At 36.9% G+C, this 18,004-nt stretch overlaps 1 protein-coding gene across 7 annotated transcripts; it reads right to left on the reverse strand.

Annotated features, from left to right (window-relative positions):
- Positions 1-917: 917 nt before the first annotated feature.
- On the reverse strand, positions 918-17,533 carry LOC128696346 (oxidoreductase HTATIP2-like). 7 transcript variants are annotated; one of them, XM_070092422.1, is made up of 5 exons: positions 17,419-17,533; positions 11,721-11,940; positions 10,685-10,868; positions 8,893-9,005; positions 918-4,178 (listed from the first exon to the last, which is right to left on the reverse strand). In XM_070092422.1, the coding sequence occupies exons 2-5, from the start codon at positions 11,925-11,927 to the stop codon at positions 4,011-4,013; spliced, it is 672 nt and encodes a 223-aa protein (XP_069948523.1). In that variant the 5' UTR covers positions 11,928-11,940; positions 17,419-17,533; the 3' UTR covers positions 918-4,010. The 7 variants fall into 7 exon arrangements, with proteins under 7 accessions (XP_069948523.1, XP_069948530.1, XP_069948524.1 ...); XM_070092429.1 differs by having other exon boundaries at positions 17,388-17,493; XM_070092423.1 differs by having other exon boundaries at positions 17,330-17,419.
- Positions 17,534-18,004: the final 471 nt, after the last annotated feature.

Genomic DNA, 18,004 nt, shown 5'->3' on the forward strand with positions numbered 1-18,004 from the left:
CTTGTGGTACCCAATTTTCATGCATTAGTTGATTATTCAACATTTTACAGTGTGTAATATCAAAAATTTCCTGAGCTATTAAATTTTTTTTGACTGAAGTTTTTGCATCACATTACAACCAAATTACACAATGTGAAGTTGCATTTTAAAAAAGACTTACTGTATTAATGTTAAGTGTTTTTTCATTCAGTATGACAGTGCAACAAATTACACGTTAACACAGCTTTATGAGAAATATACGGTTATATATAGTGGAACCTCAGTTTTAGTATGCCCTAGTCTGCATGTAAAACTACAGTTATTCTCTATAAAATGTATTTTTTGTTAATATTTTTGGATGTCTGGAATGGATTAATTGGACTGACATTATTTATGGGAAATATTAACAAAAAATACATTTTATAGAGAATAACTATAGTTTTACATGCAGATTATGGCATACTAAAACCAAGGTTCCACTGTATTTGAAGAACAATAATATTCTTCTTATTCTTTTTAGTAATTATTACAGGAAAAGGGGTTACTAGCCTATTGTTCCTGGCATTTTAGTTGACTTTTACAACACGCATGGCTTACAGAGGAAAGATTCTTATTCCACTTCCCCATGGATATAAAAGGAAAAGTAATAAGAAACAAGAACTATTAAGATAAAATTAAAGAAAACTCAGATGAGTGTGTGTAGATAAACGTGTACATGTATGTGTAGTGTGACCTAAGTGTAAGTAAAAGTAGCAAGACATACCTGTAATCTTGCATATTTATGAGACAGACAAAAGACACCAGCAATCCTACCATCATGTAAAACAATTACAGGCTTTCGTTTTACACTCACTTGGCAGGACAATAGTACCTCCCTGGGTGGTTTCTTTTTGGGTCACCCTGCCTCGTTGGGAAAGATATTTTAAAATAAAACCAAATTTTTGTTGTAAAAGGGTATTAATAACAAAACTGACATAACAGTGCATTTTTTTGCTACTTGTTTTGAACAATGCATTCTTTTTAATGATTTTGGCAATAAAAAATTTGACTAAAAGTAATGTACCCTTCAAGGAAAGTTATCTGATACTGGTGAAGGGCTTTTGATTAAAAAAATTGGAACTGCCCTCCCCTTCCTCAAATCAAACCTAACTGCCTCCAATTTCCTAGGTGCTCTATGACCCTTTGGGTTTAACAATTCTCATGAGAATGATAATGCAATTACAGTGGACCCTCGGTTATCGACCGGTCCGGATATCAGGATATCAGCCAATTCGGATTTTGGCCACTTTTTTGGCTGAAATTTTATCCTGGTTTTTGGCTATCATTTCGGAGATCAGCCGTAGTGGACGCGTAATAATCACTCTTGGGTACATTAAATGTCTTATTTTAGGTTGATATAGACATTTTCATTAATCCATCTATGATACTTACTTCAAAATTATACGAGTAACACGTTACATAGCATATAATATATATGCTATAAACACTGCACGTTTATATGCTATCGAGTGGTGAGTACCGGCGAATCAAGGACGAGGGAGGGAGGAGGGTGGAGGGTAAATATTACATTTTCTCTGATTCAGAGCTAAAGAAAACTGAGTCTGGCGTCTGTTCCAGTCATTGCCCTTCATAAGCATTTGTTTACAATTCTTGGCATGAATTATTCATTACTTCTCCCTTTGTTTATGATGGCATCTAAAGGTAGTTAGAAAAATTGAACTCGGTGAACATGGCACGTCAATGTAATAGTATGGCCATGTAGTATAGCCCAGGGGGGGCTACATACGTGTACCTACATCTACTGGCTACCTATACTGAATTCCTACAAATAAATACTACTCGCCTCTCGCCCTACATTAAGACTACAAATATTTTAAAGTAAGTAATGAATGTACTGTGGTAGTATCAAAGCCCTAAATGGGGCTTTGATACTTTGAAGTCCTTATGGAGGGGGATTCCCAACTACTTCTCCCCTCTTCACCTTCAATACGCCAACAAGAGTCTTCAATAAAGGTATCTAATGTTCATTCATCATTAAAATTTGTTCTTAATATTTATTTCTCATTTTTTGTGTATGTAAAACTATAGTTATTCTCTATAAAATGTATATTTTGTTAATACGTTTGGGTGTCTGAAACGGATTAACTGAATTTATATTATTTCTTATGGGAAATATTTCGGGTTTCGTTTTTTTCGGATTTAGGCCGACCTTCTGGGACGGATTACGGCCGATAACCAAGGGTCCACTGTAAATGTAATTAGGGTACATGTTTCAAATAAAACAATGCTGAAGACGTTAAATAATACACTGCTGAGAAAAATGATGTTGCCTAAGCAATGTATCACTTCACAACCAAGTGCTAATGACTAAATGGCCAAGTCAAAATAAATAAATCAAGTTTATAAATGAATTACCTTCTCAGAGTTGCATTTATTTAACCTAAATGTGCAAAACAATATATATTCACAAGACTAAAATTTGTGCTAATTTAACCTATGATACGAAAAGTAACAATAAAGCTAAAAGCACCAGTTTGCAATAAATAATGCCACAAGACTTTTCAACAATACAAAATATAAAGCTTCTCTCCCACAATACAAGAATAATAAAACACTACTTGCTTTCCAATTCAAGCACTGGCAGTACAAATGAGAAGGCATTAGTGTACAGTACAAGAGTCTTTGTTTAATTACTTTGGATTCATGGTTCTGAATAGATTGTTATTATTATAATCAAAAAGAAGCGCTAAGCCACAAGGGCTGGTTCTGAATAGAAAAATGCACATATGCCTAGTTACAGAAGTTAAAAGCTAATATAATTCATGTACAGTAGCACTAAATTATAATTAAGGCAGGTATACATACAAGATTTCAAAAACCTATAACATTCTGAATGATTGTAAATGCAGTAATCATAATCTAGGTTTTTAGAAATAACTATTAGAAACCATCCATGAATCAGGTCAATATGTCACCAGTTAATAATATAATATTTTTCAGCTTCAATCAAATTATTGCATGCCAATTAATTCTTGTGCTAAAATTATATTATTTGCAGTAAAACAACTAACTGTGTTTGCAGTGGTTTAGAAAATTGACTCTTACAGATAACCATAATTTAAATATCTATGGAAAAAAAAATGAAAAGAAAAAGTGGGAATGAATGAAAAGAAAACTCATGAATTAAGAAATATGGGCAGCATAACAAACTAATGTAAATACCACATCAAACCCTGATGGCATAGAACTAGTTCAGTGTTCATGAAAGCAACAACAACCTTAAAGACATTGTACATTCTGGGGCATGTTATGTACGTACTCACATCTAAGACTACAAATACATCAGCCATACTCTGTACTGTACTTCTGTTGCTGAATTACATGACACAGGTGTAAAAATAGATAATACAGTAAAGTATGGCATTCCATGTTCATTTATCTTCTAGCACATTAAATTAATGCTTTGCACAAAAAAAAGGAAAGTTGTGCGGTACAAAGAAAAGAACACTTCACAAAATTTTTAAAGCAGTGGGATGAAGGTCCAAATCCCATTAATTAGGACAGGGATGGAAGATAGTGGTATTTCAGAAAATGCATTACCCTTGAGTGTGTGGAATAAAACCAGAACTGAAGCTTGTCTGAATGTGATTAAGGATATAGCTATTGAGTAATGAAGTAACTATATAATTTTTTTTCACAGCAATGAAGTCATCATTGATTAAGCCCATTTAACAGTCTACATATGTTATAAGTTTGAATACAAAAGAATGAAAATTTTGACTCCATCACTGTAATATAACAGCAGCATAATAAAAGACTACTGAAAAGCCATTATAGTTTCCATTACAGCACATCCACAAACATCAAGCATGTGTTTCTTAAATTGCATTTTTGACAAAATAATGCACAAATGGATTTAAAATCATATCAGATGCACTATATTTCCATTGCACTTAACACTCACCATACTTATGGAGTATAATATATCACATATTTGAAATTCACACAACCTCTAGTCTTGCACAATGTATCTAGTCAATTCCAAGACGTAAAATATCTGTATTTTCTAAGATTTCTACTTTGGCTTCCTCAGATTTGGTAGATGGTTGGGTTTCTAAGGTGTTAGCAATCATGGCACTTGCAACTGTGTCAGTCCCTACACTGATTTTGTTCCGCCAGTCAAAACCCCGAACTACAATCTGCAAGGGTGAAATAAGGAGAATATGACACCACTGGTAGTCCTTGCTTTATACAGGAATTAAATTTAAATCTGAAGACTTAAAAGTTGCATTAAAATGCATGGACATTTCATACAACTGTTAACATGAACATTAAAGACAATGAAAAGTGAGAATAACAATCGTAAAACTATACTCTCATACATTCCCCTCTTTGCCTCCAAGGACAAAGTTCTTTGTCTCCACAGACTCCTAAGTGCACCACTCACTCTTTTTCCCTCATCAATTCTATGATTCACCTCATCTTTCATAGACCCATCCGCTGACACGTCCACTCCCAAATATCTGAATACGTTCACCTCCTCCATACTCTCTCCCTCCAATCTGATATTCAATCTTTCATCACCTAATCTTTTTGTTATCCTCATAACCTTACTCTTTCCTGTATTCACCTTTAATTTTCTTCTTTTGCACACCCTACCAAATTCATCCACCAATCTCTGCAACTTCTCTTCAGAATCTCCCAAGAGCACAGTGTCATCAGCAAAGAGCAGCTGTGACAACTCCCACTTTGTGTGTGATTCTTTATCTTTTAACTCCACGCCTCTTGCCAAGACCCTCGCATTTACTTCTCTTACAACCCCATCTATAAATATATTAAACAACCACGGTGACATCACACATCCTTGTCTAAGGCCTACTTTTACTGGGAAAAAATTTCCCTCTTTCCTACATACTCTAACTTGAGCCTCACTATCCTCGTAAAAACTCTTCACTGCTTTCAGTAACCTACCTCCTACACCATACACTTGCAACATCTGCCACATTGCCCCCCTATCCACCCTGTCATACGCCTTTTCCAAATCCATAAATGCCACAAAGACCTCTTTAGCCTTATCTAAATACTGTTCTTATATGTTTCACTGTAAACACCTGGTCCACACACCCCCTACCTTTCCTAAAGCCTCCTTGTTCATCTGCTATCCTATTCTCCGTCTTACTCTTAATTCTTTCAATTATAACTCTACCATACACACAGGTACACTCAACAGACTTATCCCCCTATAATTTTTGCACTCTCTTTTATCCCCTTTGCCTTTATACAAAGGAACTATGCATGCTCTCTGCCAATCCCTAGGTACCTTACCCTCTTCCATACATTTATTAAACAATTGCACCAACCACTCCAAAACTATATCCCCACCTGCTTTTAACATTTCTATCTTTATCCCATCAATCCCGGCTGCCTTACCCCCTTTCATTTTACCTACTGCCTCACGAACTTCCCCCACACTCACAACTGGCTCTTCCTCACTCCTACAAGATGTTATTCCTCCTTGCCCTATACACGAAATACACAAAATTTGTTGATAACATCTCACCCACTCTCTCATTTGCTCTCTTTTTACATTGCTTCACCACTCTCTTAACCTCTCTCTTTTTCTCCATATACTCTTCCCTCCTTGCATCACTTCTACTTTGTAAAAACTTCTCATATGCTAACTTTTTCTCCCTTACTACTCTCTTTACATCATCATTCCACCAACAGCTCTCATTAGCCCATCTATCCTCCAATAGCTGTTTATATCTTACCCTAACTGCCTCCTCTTTTAGTTTATAAACCTTCACCTCTCTCTTCCCTGATGCTTCTATTCTCCTTGTATCCCAACCTTTTACTCTCAGTGTAGCTACAACTAGAAAGTGATCTGATATATCTGTGGCCCCTCTATAAACATGTACATGAAGTCTACTCAACAGTCTTTTATCTACCAATACATAATCCAACAAACTACTGTCATTTCGCCCTACATCATATCGTGTATACTTATTTATCCTCTTTTTCTTAAAATATGTATTACCTATAACTAAATCAAGTCCCCTACCACAATTACTCTCTCACTTGGTTCAAAGGCTCCTATACATTCACTTAACATCTCCCAAAATCTCTCTCTCTCCTCTGCATTCCTCTCTTCTCCAGGTGCATACACGCTTATTATGACCCACTTCTCGCATCCAACCTTTACTTTGCCTCATACGACACGCATGGCTTACGGAGGAAAGATTCTTTTCCACTTCCCCATGGACAATAGAAGAAATAAAAAAGAACAAGAGCTATTTAGAAAAAGGAGAAAAACCTAGATGTATGTATATATATATATGCATGTGCGTGTCTGTGAAGTGTGACCAAAGTGTTAGTAGGAGTAGTTAGCGTGTTTATGAGACAGAAAAAGAAACCAGCAATCCTACCATCATGCAAAACAATTACAGGTTTTTGTTTCACAGTCATCTGGCAGGACGGTAGTACTTCCCTGGGTGGTTGCTGTCTACCAACCTACTACCAACGAGAATAACAATCTGGTCATTTAATACACAGGAAGAAACACACATGGGACATTCACAACATCTAAACTTCGTTGAAAGTTGTACATGAAGAGATGAAGAGATGGAATAAGGCTAAAGCAACACATTCTAATGGATATTATTAATATTAAATCAGTGAGGAACTGTTTTATTGTATACATGTAAACTGCTAAACCTGTAAGAATCACACAACACTGCACAGCAGTGAAAGATATGAAATGAAAGGGGAGGTGGAGAGGCCGAGGAAGTTTACTGGCAGAAAAGAGAACAGTAGGGAGGGGCGAGATAGGTCACAGTCATTGTAGCAAAACTGGTGGCAGATAAGAAATCAGTGTCTACACTGCAGGTGGGACCACTGGAGAGGACTGCTTTATATTAATAGCAGCATTAGCAGTGAAGTCTTTTGCAGCAGTGGCACAAGCTTCTGTCATCATGATTAATGTTCTGACATACATCATAAGCACAAGATAAACAAAATAATTACAAGTCCATTACTTGCAGTCCAAAACATCCAAATTCATTACAGGTCAGCCATCACTAATCTGGCATCATTGGAACCTGTAGTGTGCCGGATTAATGAGTTTGCCGGATTACAGAGTAGTTATGTTAGAATACTTAATTAACCTATCAATAGAGAGACTTTCTGCTACATCATCTTCATTTTCATCACTGCTTTCTCCTCCACTGGCTTGCTGCTGTGGATTTACAACCATCTGCACAATTTCCGAGTCAGTATAATGATGAAATCTGAAATTATGCTAACCGAAATTAGTGCCGGATTAGTGATGGAACCGGATAACTGATTGCAAGATTAGTGATGGCTGACCTGTACAAGTCACAAGCTATAATTCACAGCAAATTTTGATGAAATAGGAAATCTTCCTGCTATTTAGGGGGGAAAAAAAAAAAAGAGAAGAGGTCTGGGTTCCTGGCCAGGCATTAAGCTGCTCAAACCCCATCAATGAAAAGTAATTATCTAAATATGTTAATAAAAACCGAGCGTCAGATAACAAAAAGCTACCAGTACTACTATGAAATTGAGCTTCTTACACATGTATTGAGCTGAATGATACTCAAGTTTAGCACTTATGAGAATTATTTTTTTTCAACACCCCGGCCATTTCCCACTGAGGCAGGGCGATGTAAAAAGAAAAACGAAAGTTTTTCTTTTTAAATTTGATAAGTTATACAGGAGAATGGGTTATTAACCCCTTGCTCCCAGGAGTATTAATATTACAGAATATCTGTGATAAGAATGTATATAATATCTGTGAGAAGAATGTATACAATTTTTTTTGTAGTCCTGTATGGTAGAAGAGTATTATGAATATTCTGTAAGTGTAAATATCAAACAGATGTACTGAATGCTGATGTATTAATAGCATTTCAACAGGCTGAAATACTGAACAGTGAATTTTTACAACATGATTGCACATTGCACTATTTTGTTGTAACAACTTAAAAAGTACAAATAAAAAATTCTGATTAGTGTGGAAAAATCTTACTACACTACTTTTCAGAAATATACAGTGGACCCCCACATAACGATTACCTCCGAATGTGACCAATTATGTAAGTGTATTTATGTAAGTGCGTTTGTATGTGTATGTTTGGGGGTCTGAAATGGACTAATCTACTTCACAATATTTCTTATGGGAACAAATTCGGTCAGTACTGGCACCTGAACATACTTCTGGAGTGAAAAAATATCGTTAACCGGGGGTCCACTGTATCTTGCATGTTATGAGTGGGTTTATTGTATTAATAATGCATCAGAAATACTTTCAAAATCAGTACAGTACATACAATGCTGTCAAAATCGGTATATGTAGACAAAATATAGACAGTAAGCCTACTGCTACTTCTCATAGGCTTCCCTTGGAGTGAGTTTGTTGTGGGCCTAGTTCCCCTGAATGCCCACCAGAGGGCACTGCCTCAAGTTATACATATCCAAAAATGCCTCGCTCTCGCTCCTAGACCTGCGGCCTTTCAGTTAATAAGTTCCCATCCTGGATTGGTTTCCGCACACCTCACACTGCCCACTGTGAACTCCATTATTCCAATAAAGACGAAGCTAGTCAATGGCCGTATATCTCGCCTTCCTCTACACTACTAGGCAAGTTACTAGATCAACCCAAAAAGGCAGTTAAAACATATAGTACAAAATTAGTACACTATAATACCTTCTAATAATACCATTTATTGTTGTAATAAAATACTGCATAAAGAATTTTTGTCTTGCATACTTGATTAGAAGAACAAAATCATATCTCAACATCAAAATGCCATACTGCTGATACTTGTCTTAAAGGTTAATGTTTTTTATTAACTCCATTTAAAGAAGTTTTATTTAACAGTTTCAAAGACAAGTCACCTGTGCAACTTTCTCCAATGGTCTGGATTCTTCGCGGTCACAGAGTAATAGTGAAGGCCGGTAAATGGAAAGTCGGGGGAAATTTAACTTCTGAACCAGTTCCTCCACCTCTCCTGAAAAGTGGAGACAATAATCAATAAATGAATTATAAAGAAGTGTTGTTATTTTGTTTATACTGAAGCCAATGTGTCACTGAACACCCACCTATCAAACCAAAAGAGAAAAAGTGTAATGTTCAAGTGACTTGAATAGGCAAGTACAACTACTAAGCATCATATCCATTAAGGTTTTCATTAATTAAACTCAGTATAGCTATGCTAGTTAATTCATGCTGCTACAATTACATTTTTGTTATTCTATGGCCTTCCAACTGTGGTATTCCCATCTCTTATGCAATGCACCATTCTCTAAGGCACCAACCTTTTAACAGTCAGGCAGAGTAAAGGGTATGATTAACTACCAGTATTTATGATTACTGGTACCTATTTGTAGCTACCCTAACATTGGGGTGCTATGATGCTGGTGAAAAGCTCTTGATCAAAGGAACTGGAACTACCCTCTGCTTCTTTGGTTTAAATTTGATTATCTCCCATTCTGTATGTGTTGCATGATCCCTATGTGTTTAATGCTTTTCCATGATCATAGCAGTTGTAGCTACACATGACCATAACACAAGGCACAGATCACTCTTTGATGTTCCCTGTGTCCATCTCGCACTATGTAAAAACTCAATTCACATAAAAGGCCCAAAAATCTTGAATGCATTACCTGTGAATATAAAAGAAATACTGTCTGTTTATCAATTCAAGACTTCTTAAAAACCACATACTCAACCACAACTAAATAAATACTGAATAACTGAATCTCATAAATGTATAACCTGTGACCCTATCAAACTGTTTTTATTTACATTACCTAATAGAATACTCCACTCTCTAGAATGCACAGTAATTCATCTAATGACCATATGACCTGTTTCTGCACTACAAATCATTGATTTTACTCGATCTGATTTGATTATATTATACATTGTTATGCTACAAATTTGTACAACTTTAAAGCTTCTTATTTGAAATACTCATTTGTACTTCATGTTGTAATTTGCTTACTGTAATTTTTAACACTGAATACACGTATATCATTGCTTAGTTAATCTTAAGTTAATTTTAAGCCTGCCCATAATGCTCTGCATACAAGGGGGGGCTTTTGGCATGTACACCCAATCACTATATTTCTTTGTACAACTATGTATCATGTCCTAAAAAAAAAATAAATAAATAAATATATAAAACAAACTTAAGGTATGTTCAAATGAGTACAGTATTAGCATAAAAAGCCTCTTGGGTTCAACATTATCTATATACATAATTGCTATATTTGATAAACATTTTTTTCTTCTTTCTTTCAATAAACCGACCGTATCCCACTGAGGCAGGGTGGCCCAAAAAGAAAAACGAAAGTTTCTCTTTTTAAATTTAGTACGTAATTTATACAGGAGAAGGGGTTACCAGCTCTTTGCTCCCGGCATTTTAGTCGCCGCTTATGACATGCATGGCTTACAGAGGAAGAATTCTGTTCCACTTCCTTATGGAGAGATCTTTTTATTCTTAGTAATACCAAGCTGTGCATATTTTTTGATTTGACATAATTAGGGATGGGACGATACCAAAAATTCTCCGATACCAATACTATATTTTAGGCCTATATCGATACCATCAAAATTAGACGATACCCACCGTCACTGATACCTTTGCATATCCCTTGGTATAATACACACAATTAGTGTAATTACCTTTGGTCTTACTGTAGAGAAAAAATGAATTCTTATTAGCATTGGCGGCAGTTACCAGGTGAAAGTGTGAGCAACCTGCTTCCCTCAAGAGCCGGGCCGCATGACTCACATAGTCTCGGTCAACCTGAACAAACCCCTTAGCACCAGCCTTTGCCCTTGTAGTTCCCAGACAGCAGTATGCAACCTAAAAGATCAGAGGCAATTTGACACTTGGAAATTTATTTGATAATTTATATAAAAGGTGGTTTTTATAATGCACAATAATTTAGAGAGCAAAGTAACCTTTGTAACTACACAGCATAATACAGTAGAACGCCTGTATCTGCAGGGAACAAATTACAAGGACCTGCTGCAGATACCAAAACTGCAGATAGTAGAAAACCCTAAATACAACTCCTAGACATACCTATTATAAAGTTTAATTGATAAATTATGCACAATAAGTGGAGAATTATCACTTTTTCACTGATGGGAAGCACTTCATGGCATCTTTTAGGCTTTGAAGAACTGCCAACTTCTCTACTTTTGGCTTTGGGGCCACTATGCAAAATTAAGAAGTATTTTTGGGCCACAGTAAACCATGGATAAATGAAACTGCAGATACAGAATCAGTGGATACAGAGGCTCTACTGTATATGCAAATTTGGCTGCAGCTGCTGTTTTCAATTTAATAATATATTTAATGTGCAAAATCTCATAATAAGACCAGTTTCATGAAAAATTATATATGAATGAACAGCATCAAAAAAGTTAAGGATTGAAATTACCAATTTATGACTAATATTACTGTAATTTATTCATGGAAAGTGCTAGGCCCATTAGAATTATAAAGTAGGTGTAGAATGGGAAGTATTGTAATTAGGTTAACCCAAGAGTCCTCCAGTAGAATCAAGGCAACCCATTACTATCTTGAAGGGTAATTAATAATATTGGCCAAAAAGGTGCTAAACTAGTATCATTAAGGACGGTCCACAATTTATTATACACGTACAGCACTGTACTGTGCTATCAAATAACTAAGTGCATCATTGCTAACCTGTGCACCTTCAAATGCTTCTTTGTAGTCATCTAACTTCTCAAAATCAACAATTTTTTGCTCTGCCTTTTCACTCTCGATGTTTAATTGGCGTCTGGCAACTAGAATGACACGGGAGAAAGCAGCATTGTTGATGAGCTCTCGGACCAGTTGTTTGCCTATCTCCCCTGAACCCCCTAGCACCAGTGCAGTTATACCTTCACTCATGGCACTCAAGATGCTGAAAGTAGAAAATTCATTAAACCAATATTCTTCATTCGTAGATATGAATAATATAGCATCACAAAATGGGGCCTATACTGTATAAAGCAGTACAGAATTAAGTTTATTCAGGTACAGGTACACAAAAATAGTTACATAAATTATCATACATAGCAGCATGTGTGTAGATTACCTAGGATAACAAAAAAAAAAAGTCAAAAAGTGACTTATTACTATTGGGGTCCTTTTAATATCTTATTATTTAAACCTTAACAGTTAAAAAATGCTAAATAACTCGACCATGTGAAAAACAGATATAATACAGTGGACCCTCGACCAACGGTATTAATCCGTTCCTGAGAGCTCATCGTTAATCGAAATTATCATTAGTCGAGTTAATTTTCCCCATAAGAAATAATGGAAATCAAATTAATCCGTGCAAGACACCCAAAAGTATTGAAATTTTTTTTTTTTACCACATGAAATATTAATTTTAATACACACAAACTGAAGAAGACATGCACAATTACATGACACTTACCTTTATTGAAGATCTGGTGATGACTGATGGGATGGGAGGAGGGGAGACTGTGGATGGTGTTAGTGTTTAGAAGGGGAATCCCCTTCCATTAGGACTTGAGGTGTCAAGTCCTTTTCTGGGGTTACTTACCTTCTTCTTTTAATGCCACTAGGACCAGCTTGAGAGTCACTGGACCTCTGTCGCACAACATATCTGTCCATAGAGGCCTGTACCTCCCGTTCCTTTATGACATTCCTAAAGTGTTTCACAACATTGTCAGTGTCACAATTAAACACTTGCTCAGGTTTCAATTCTTCACTGTCTATGTACTCCTTGAATTCCTGCACATATTTTTCAGCTGCTTTTTGGTCCAAACTGGCAGCCTCACCATGCCTTATCACACTATGTATGCCACTACAATTCTTAAATCTCTCAAACCAACCTTTGCTGGCTTAAATTCACTCACATCACCACTAGTTGCAGGCATTTTTCTAATTAAATCCTCATGCAACTTCCTAGCCTTTTCACATATGATCGCTTGAGAGATGCTATCTCCTGCTATCTGTTTTTCGTTTATCCACACCAATAACAGTCTCTCAACATCTTCTATCACTTGCGATCTCAGTTTCGAAAACATAGTTGCACCTTTGGCAAGAACAGCTTCCTTGATTGCCGTTTTCTTGGCCACAATAGTAGCGATGGTTGATTGGGGTTTTGTGTACAACCTGGCCAGCTCGGAGACACACACTCCACTTTCATACTTAGCAATGATCTCTTTCTTCACATCCACAGTAATTCTCACCCTTTTTGCTGTAGGGTTGGCACTAGAAGCTTTCTTGGGGCCCATGGCGACTTATTTTGCAGGTGCAATCACTAAAAACGCTGTGATAATATGAAATGTTCCGATTGTATGTTTGGATGGGACCGCGGTGGCTGGCTGGCTTGTAAACACTGGCCACAAGTGGACGCGTCTCAGACGGAACGAATCGTGTTGGTCGAGTTTTTTAGCGCTAGTCGAGGCAAAATTTTTGCGTTAAAATGTATCGTTAGTCGGATTTAACTTTAGACGATGCCATCGTTGGTCGAGGGTCCACTGTACAGGGAGATATACTAGGGATAAGGTAAACTGAGTTATTTATAATAACATTAAAGAGAAGATCAGATCACAGTAATAGGTACATGACTGTTACAGTTGTAGATAATTTAACTATACAGAAATCATTCTCCTTCCTTTCCATAGCTTCATTCATTAAGTACCTTTTAGCTCTCTTCCTGAACTGGTTCAAAAAATGATAAGCTCTGACATGTGCAGGCAGTCCATTACACTCCTTTACTGCTGTATTATAGGTGTTTGAAGCCTGACCACCTAATGTGGGCACAACAAAGTGTGTTCCCTTTCCCTAGTACTATACTTGTTTTGGTTCCCAGTCTTGATAAAACAGGCAGCAAGATACCCTAGACTTTGCTTGTGAGCAATTTTATAAACGTGATTTAATTACAGTTGTTCTGCTATGTCTTCATCACTCATATTCATATAATTTATTTGGACAAGATACACAGTTGTACAAGTTATTATAGCAGTTGGGTGTACATGCCAAAAGCCCCTTGTATGCAGAGCATTATGGGCAGGCTTAAAATTAACTTAAAATTAACAAGCAATGAAGGTTCAGTGGTAAAAATTACTGTAAGCAATTTACAATAAGACGTATAATTGAAGTAGAAGGACAAGTGCAACTAATGTGACATTTTCATTGTGGCAATGTTTTGCTCTCCAGGAGCTTTGTCAAGCTCCATGATTTACTGTGGCCCAAAAATACTTCTTAATTTTGCATAGTAATGGCTTGACCAAGCTCCTGGAGAGCGAAATGTTGCCACAATAAAAATGTCACATTAGCTGCACTTGTTTCCTTTTACTTTACATATTATTGGTAATTCAACCAACATTATTAAAATACAATTGAGTATTTGCAACAATGAAACTTGAACATTTCGATAACGAAGCATTACAGTTGTACAAATTTGTCGCACTACAATGTATAACAAACAAGATGATCAATTTGCTGTATGTTGTCTTGAAGTTTTAAGATTTAAGTAATTGGGAGAATTATTGGTAATGTTAAATATTGAGTGTTGATTATTTAGTCCTGGGCGAGTAAGTGGTTTTTTAGAAGAGTCTTATATTGATTTTCAGGCCTGGTTACTGTAATATGTTCTGGTAATGAATTCCAAATTTTGGGGCTCTTTATGTGCATAGAGTTTTTACACAGTGTGATATGGACACAGGGTACATCAAAAAGAGATCTGTGTCTTGGATATTCTTTATGGCAAACAAATTTGGACTTTTGAATAGAGGTGTTGCAAAAGGGAATTTGTTATTATTCTGATTGCAGCCTTTTGCTGGGTTATTAGAGGCCTTGGGTGATTTGATGTTGTTGATCCCCATGCACAAATTCCCATGTGAGATAAGGGTAGATGAGTGAATGATACAGTACAAGGAGAGCTGATTGTGGAACATAGTACCGTATCTTTGACAGTAAGCCCACTGTCTTAGAGATTTTCTTGGAAATTTGTTGTGTGTGTGTCTGGAATTTGAGGCTACTGTCTAGGTAGATTCCTAGGAATATTCCTTCTGTGAGTCTTGTGATGGGTGATCCATTTATTGTTATGTTAAGTGGAACATTTGCAGCTCTGGTTCCAAACTGAATAAAATAGGTTTTGTCAGTATTTAGGGTAAGTTTATTCGTCATCATCCAAGTAGATATTTTCTGCAATTCAGCATTGATAGTGTTGGCGAGTATGGCTGGGTTTGGGTGTGAGAAGACATATGTAGTGTCATCTGCAAATAATATGGGTTTGAGTAGCTGTGATGCATTCGGTAGGTCATTGATGTAGATGATACAGAGCATATCCAGTTGTTGTAATTCATCCTGGCCTACAAGCTCTCTTGGACCCAGGTCCAAGATAAATCTCACCATTTGCAAATTCATTTTAATAATAATCCTTTATAAATCAGGAGCTTTGTTTATTAACAATCACATATACAGTATTTTTTTTAATGGGAACAAATTCTCAAAAAATATTAACTAGAAATAAAAAAAATTCTATTAATGACCAAGGCATTCAAGTATAAAGTTTTGACACAATAAGCTATTACCAACTGAAGTAAATCTACGATTTAACAGACTAAGAGGGGGGAAGAGGGAGGCTGATAATGGCAACTATGGAGGGTAGAGATGAGACTGTTTAGCTATGATCATAACAACGATGGACAATTCTGTACCTAACAAACTTTTGTTATTTCCAAATCAACTTACCCAGCAGATTCTGTTCCATGTTTCCAAAGCCTGTTATTTCAAGGTTTTGCTGTGCTAAAATGCACACAAAAAATATGAAAAAAAAAAAAAAAAAAAGAATTAAAATTTCAATAAAATTAATAAATCAACCTAATTCACTTTTTGAGTCGAGAATTAATAACAAAATACCCATTTTATGCAGGAAGTTAGTAAAACCTTTAAGTCTTTACTTACTATCTAGAGTGGCTCTAGAAGTTTGATGACATTCGATTTTATGATAAAATCTACCTTAGTTTTTATTCAATTTAATTTATGTACAGTTATTAGTATAATTAAACTGTTTTAAGAACTGTAAAACTGCAATGTTATATATAGTCATAAATAAACAATAGTAATATTTTATGATGGCTTAACCTAGAATATTTCCACAATTCCTCAAAAGGACTTGTATACATTGTGATTCCTAATAGCTTCTTGGTAGTAAATGCTCAAAGGAAACCATGACATGACTATGACCCATCTGCTGTTAAATACTGTGGTATAAACAAGTAATTTATAGTCAGGATTAATCTGACTGATTATTCAAGCTGAGTAACTGCTGAGAAAATGAAGCTCAAGTGGAAAGGAATGTAATGTTTGACTTTGTTCAGTTTTCTTACATGATTATTAACCCTGGGGAAGGGGTAAGGGGAAGGGTGACATGGAAGGCTAATAATCCAAGTTAAACTAAGCAGTGGGAGGTATTTTCACTGGGGTCCCTATGACATGACTCACAATACTCAACCTCAATGGAATTAAGTCACTGACTTTTTTTTGGGTTATCTTAAGTATCTAATTTACACTATGTATGATAATTTTACTTATGTGTACCTGTGCCATAATAAACTTACTTATAAACTGCTAGGTAACAGGAGCAGCAAGTTAGGAAACATGCCATTACATATCATCTTCCCCCCCTCCCCCAGGACTGAACCTGGGTTCTTTCTGTTGTGAACCTAATGCTGTGGCACTGTGCTCTGACATACCTAGGTTATGTACATAAATTCGAGGGGAAAGAGCTAAACCTGTAGGGGTCATAGCACCTGGTGAATGGGAGGGAATCATGTTTAATCCAATAGATACATCCAATTTCCTGGATCAAGAGCCCTTCATCAAGGTACCCCCCCAGAAGGGAAGGAATCAATAGTTTAAATCTACAAAACAAATTAATAAAAATACACATGAATTCCTGCAATAACATACCTATGTGCCCTTGTTACTGATAAAACCTTATCACCAACAAATACACCATGACAAAACCACACACATTAACAATGATTATACAACAAATACACCGAGAAATACACCATAAAAATCACACAACAGCACTGATTATAGATTATACAACAAATACACCAAGATAAAAACCAATTATAAAACAAATACACCATGATAAAAACCCACACATTAACAATGATTATACAACAAATACACCATGATACACAACGTCTCCCCGGAGAACGAGTCCAAAATAATGGCAGTACAGTATTCAAATTATTGGCATTCCTGGGCAATGCCCTGTGGGTGGAGCTGAGGCCCACCAGTACCCAGCTTACCACTGATCGGTTACCACATGGAGGGGGGACTATGTAGTGGGTGAAATGCATGACATACATGTATAACTGGGTGTTACGTGGCCCTGTACCTGACTGGAGTCTGGTGGAGGAGTGTGTGTCTGGGTGCTGGTCAGCTTGTGGTGACTGCTGCTGTGACTGGTAGTGCTGAGCTGGCTAAGTCACCCCTCCCTCCCTATGGTCACCCCCTCCCAACTTATGGTCACCCCCTCCCACCCCAGGGTCACCCCTTCCAGCCAATGGTCACCCCCTCCTACGCTACGGTCGCCCCCTCCCACTCAATGGTCACCCACTCCTACCCTATGGTTACCCCCAAAAAACCTATGGTCACCCCAAGAAGCCTATGGTCACCCACTTCTACCCTATGGTCACCCCCAACAAGCCTATGGTCACCCACTCCTACCTTATGGTGACCCCAACAAGCCTATGGTCACCCACTCCTACCCTATGGTCATCCCCAAGAAGCCTATGGTCGCCCCAAAGAAGCCTATGGTCACCCACTCCTACCCTATGGTCACCCACTCCTACCCTATGGTCACCCACTCCTACCCTACAGTCACCCACTCCTACCCTATGGTCACCCCCAAGAAACCTATGGTCACCCACTCCTACCATATGGTCCCCCCAAGAAGCCTATGGTCACCCACTCCTACCCTA

Source organism: Cherax quadricarinatus, chromosome 39, assembly GCF_038502225.1.
Source record: "Cherax quadricarinatus isolate ZL_2023a chromosome 39, ASM3850222v1, whole genome shotgun sequence".
NCBI lineage: Eukaryota > Metazoa > Arthropoda > Malacostraca > Decapoda > Parastacidae > Cherax > Cherax quadricarinatus.

Bases quoted from the DNA above. Each gene is read 5' to 3' on its own strand.
- LOC128696346 (XM_070092422.1), bottom strand. From the start codon at position 11,927: ATGAGTGAAGGTATAACTGCACTGGTGCTAGGGGGTTCAGGGGAGATA. The intron at 9,006-10,684 runs GTAATTACACTA...TCCACTTTTCAG, and splicing joins TCTCTACAGTAAGACCAAAG to GAGAGGTGGAGGAACTGGTT. The intron at 4,179-8,892 runs GTGACTTGTCTT...TCACCCTTGCAG, and splicing joins CATTGGAGAAAGTTGCACAG to ATTGTAGTTCGGGGTTTTGA.